Source organism: Apis dorsata, unplaced genomic scaffold (genome assembly GCF_000469605.1).
Source record: "Apis dorsata unplaced genomic scaffold, Apis dorsata 1.3 scaffold_44, whole genome shotgun sequence".
Taxonomy (NCBI): domain Eukaryota; kingdom Metazoa; phylum Arthropoda; class Insecta; order Hymenoptera; family Apidae; genus Apis; species Apis dorsata.
Window position 1 is genome coordinate 1,016,721 of NW_006263346.1, and position 3,642 is coordinate 1,020,362.

The window sequence follows — 3,642 nt, forward strand, 5'->3', positions numbered from 1 at the left end:
TTAAAATAGGTGAAAGTAGTTAATTATATCAAAAGGCAAATTCATTTACAAAAATGTGTTTTTTGTGAAATGAAAGTAGATAATATTTTAGAACATATGAAAAAAGAAAATCATTTTAAAATACCTTCTCCAAAAACGTGGGATCAACCAGAGTTAGTACTTTATATAAAAATATAAATCATAATTCATTAAATTAGTTCTTTTTATATTAATAATATAAAATTTCAGGTTTTATTTTCCTATGCATGAGAATGAATCCTTTTTATATAATTTAGACACAAGTAGTACTAGTGATGAAGAAAATGATTTTGAAAATATTACAGAAGCAACGTATGAAACAGTAATAAAAACTAAGTAATAAAAGCTTTCCAAAATATAAAAAAATATTACAGGTTTTATTTACTGTATTAAAGGATGAATTTAGCAATAATATTATAAACATTAATTGAATTATATCTTGAAGTATCCTTTTGTAAAAAAACTAATACTTATTTATATATTTAAATATTGAATATTGAATAAGATATATAAAATTAGAGATTAGATTAGAGAAAATTAGAGATTAAGATATATAAAATTCCATTTACATTATAATATACATTATAATATTAACTGTACATTAAATAAAATAAAAATAAATAAAATATTATAGGAAAAATATAAGTATTATAAGAAAAGCAATTTTTTATTTCATAAACATTTTAAAATATTAGAATAAAATGCTAGAATAATAAAAATTTCTAAAATAGATAATACTAATCATCTAAGAAAATCTGAATAGTCTTAAATACTTGTAAATTAGTTTCAAAATCAAGTTTGGATTGATTCATATACTTTATAAAGATTTAGTTTAGCATTTATCAAACATTTGGGATAATAATAAAATATAATAATATTAGTAAAAATTTCGAGTAAACTTATGTTACTTGTATAATTAGAAATATTAAGTTTACATACATTAACTAGGTAATTAAGTAATGTCCATTTATTCTATTTGTAATCCATAATAATCGTTAAAATATTCTAATTTTTCCGGTAGCACAAACTGAAGATATTCATGAAAACTGAGTTCTAATGCGAAATTAATTTTGTTATAAATTTCAAGTGTAAATATAAATAAAAATGAATTCTTCATTAAATGTGGTTTTCATTTTTTTATATTAATTTTGCATACTTCAGTTAAGAAATACTATAATATATACATAATTTCATTATATAATAACAGGAGAAAACTCAAATTATGATATATTCAATTAAATATATTCATTTTTATATTTTTTATCAATTTAATTTTAATTATTCTAATTTCAAATAATTTATTAAATAGAAATTAAAATTTAATCATATAATAATGCAGTGTAAAAATAAAAAAAGATCAAACAAATATTTTTTAAACTCTTTTAATAATGGTATTAAAATTAAAGTAGTAGGCATTATAAATACTATTGCCTTTCAGAAGGCACGAATATGTGCAGAAAAATTATATCAACACTTATCATTTAAATTTTCTATACCACAAATTATAGAAATGTTTCAAGTAGAATGGCATGAATACATTCATAAATTAAAAAGAGTAATAATAAACTACTATCATTTCAATAATATATTATATTATAATAATTTAATTTATATTTTATATATGTACATATTTCTAGCAAATTGGAGGTAAAATATGGTCATTAACACATACTGTTGCTGTTTTTATAAATGATGAATATCTTGGTAATGAAGTAGAATTTTTTTATTATATAAGTCAAGATTATATCTTTAGTTTACCTTTTGAAATAGAATATTATGAAAATCTTGCTATTGAATGCTGTAAACGATTTATGGAAAAATCTAAAGTAAATTGTTTATTATTAATTAAAAAGAATTTTATTTGTTTATTTTGTTTATTATTGAATTTAATGATATAAATTGTTTACTAATATAATAATATTAAATTTTAGAGGAAATATGTTTATTTCACGTTTTCCATAAATAATTCATCTATTGGTTCATTTTTGTTTATGGTGAGAAATTCTGTATAATTTCTATAATTTGATCTTATAGAAAATTAATCTTATAGAAAATAATTTTACAAAATAAATATATTAAATATATCATTTTAGCTATATTCTGATTTATTACCATTAACTTGTCAACATTTTTTAAATCTTTGTACTGGATATGATGAATTGAAGGAATGTTATAAAGATGCTTATTATATAAATATGCATTTACATCGTATAGTAAAAAATGGATGGATTCAATGTGGAGGTATAATCAAATATAATTTAAATTATTCTTTACTTTGTTTAAATATTTGTCATATATTGTTTTTTATAGGATGTGAACATACTGAAATTAATGAAAATGCAGAAAATATTAAAATACCTGATGAGTCTTATTGTATTCCTCATGATCGCAGAGGAGTTCTTTCATTGGCAAATAATGGAAAACATTGTAATGAATCACAATTTATTGTATGTTTAAAATCAAATCCTTGGATGGATCATTTTTATGTTGCTTTTGGGTAATTACATATATATATTTATATGTATAAATATATTTAAAATTATAAGTTTAAGAATTTAATTTTAAGTATTCTTATATAATTAAAATATAATGTTTATAATATTTAATTGAAATGTAATTGAAATGTAAATATAAAATAATTTATGATTTGTACAAAGACAACTTATAGATGGTATTGGAACTTTAAAGAAATTAGAAAATATATCAACATACTATGAACGTCCTATTGAACAAATAATAATTTCACAATGTGGAGAATATATTTTTGGTAATGAAATTAAAATGGAGACAGAATCAAAGATTTTCCTTGTTAGTATTATTATAAAATTAGTAAATTTATAAATATATTAATATCATTATATTGTAGTCCAATTTAGTTTTTATTTTAGGAACATCAACCAGTATGCATGGAAGGAGAATATGTAATTAATGACAATATGTTTGATTATTATTCTATTACACCATGGTTTGATAATATTGTAGATAAGATAGATGTTCGTGATACTGCATCGCTTTTGATAGCTGAACGATATTTAAATGGCCTTTATTGTCTTGCAACTGATTATGAACCAGGTATTTATAGATAAAAAATTCTATCATATATATATAAATATAAATATTTAATATATGTTATATAACTTTTTATAGGGATGGATATGCATATTTATGAAAAAATTTATTTAACTGATATGGCAAGATATGATACAATAAAAGTCAAACTTCATGATTTATTATTGAATTTTCAACCAGAAGTAATGACAGAACAGGAAAAAATAATATTTGTTTCAGAAATTTCTAAAATTATTTTAGCTTATATTTTTCGTTATGAATATAATGAAGTAAATTAATTTTAATTAAATATTAAAATTTTATTTTATTTTAATCAAAATTTATTATTATATAATAAAATATATTTATAATTTATTTAGTTTTGCCTGCAACATATTTCATTGAATAGTCATGCAACAATACATAAAATACTAAAAATTGCGCATGACATAGCATTAAAGACTATTAAAAAGGCTGAAGCAAAATCTATCATTTCTTTGGAATGTAATAGTTCAAAAATTACGAAGTACGTAATTTAATTTTTTATAATTTATTTTAAGAAATATCAATTTTTAT

General features: G+C 19.5%; 3 protein-coding genes across 3 annotated transcripts in view; all 3 read left to right on the forward strand.

Annotated features, from left to right (window-relative positions):
* The window catches only part of LOC102678702 (zinc finger protein 277), a 2,224-nt gene extending 1,761 nt beyond the window's left edge, over positions 1–463 (forward strand). Inside the window, exons 6-7 of the mRNA XM_006608731.2 lie at positions 10–152; positions 229–463. Coding sequence (XP_006608794.2) covers positions 10–152; positions 229–358 — 273 coding nt within the window. The 3' untranslated portion in view covers positions 359–463. The remainder of the gene's footprint in view (positions 1–9; positions 153–228) is intronic.
* An 861-nt stretch (positions 464–1,324) lies between these two features.
* LOC102678831 (probable inactive peptidyl-prolyl cis-trans isomerase-like 6) lies at positions 1,325–1,948 on the forward strand. The gene is made up of 2 exons (XM_006608732.2): positions 1,325–1,573; positions 1,656–1,948. The coding sequence occupies exons 1-2, from the start codon at positions 1,352–1,354 to the stop codon at positions 1,914–1,916; spliced, it is 483 nt and encodes a 160-aa protein (XP_006608795.2). The 5' UTR covers positions 1,325–1,351; the 3' UTR covers positions 1,917–1,948.
* The window catches only part of LOC102679091, a 2,072-nt gene continuing 373 nt past the window's right edge, over positions 1,944–3,642 (forward strand). The window contains exons 1-7 of the mRNA XM_006608734.2: positions 1,944–2,012; positions 2,112–2,259; positions 2,329–2,515; positions 2,676–2,826; positions 2,907–3,090; positions 3,166–3,356; positions 3,447–3,592. Coding sequence (XP_006608797.1) covers positions 2,010–2,012; positions 2,112–2,259; positions 2,329–2,515; positions 2,676–2,826; positions 2,907–3,090; positions 3,166–3,356; positions 3,447–3,592 — 1,010 coding nt within the window. The 5' untranslated portion in view covers positions 1,944–2,009. The remainder of the gene's footprint in view (positions 2,013–2,111; positions 2,260–2,328; positions 2,516–2,675; positions 2,827–2,906; positions 3,091–3,165; positions 3,357–3,446; positions 3,593–3,642) is intronic.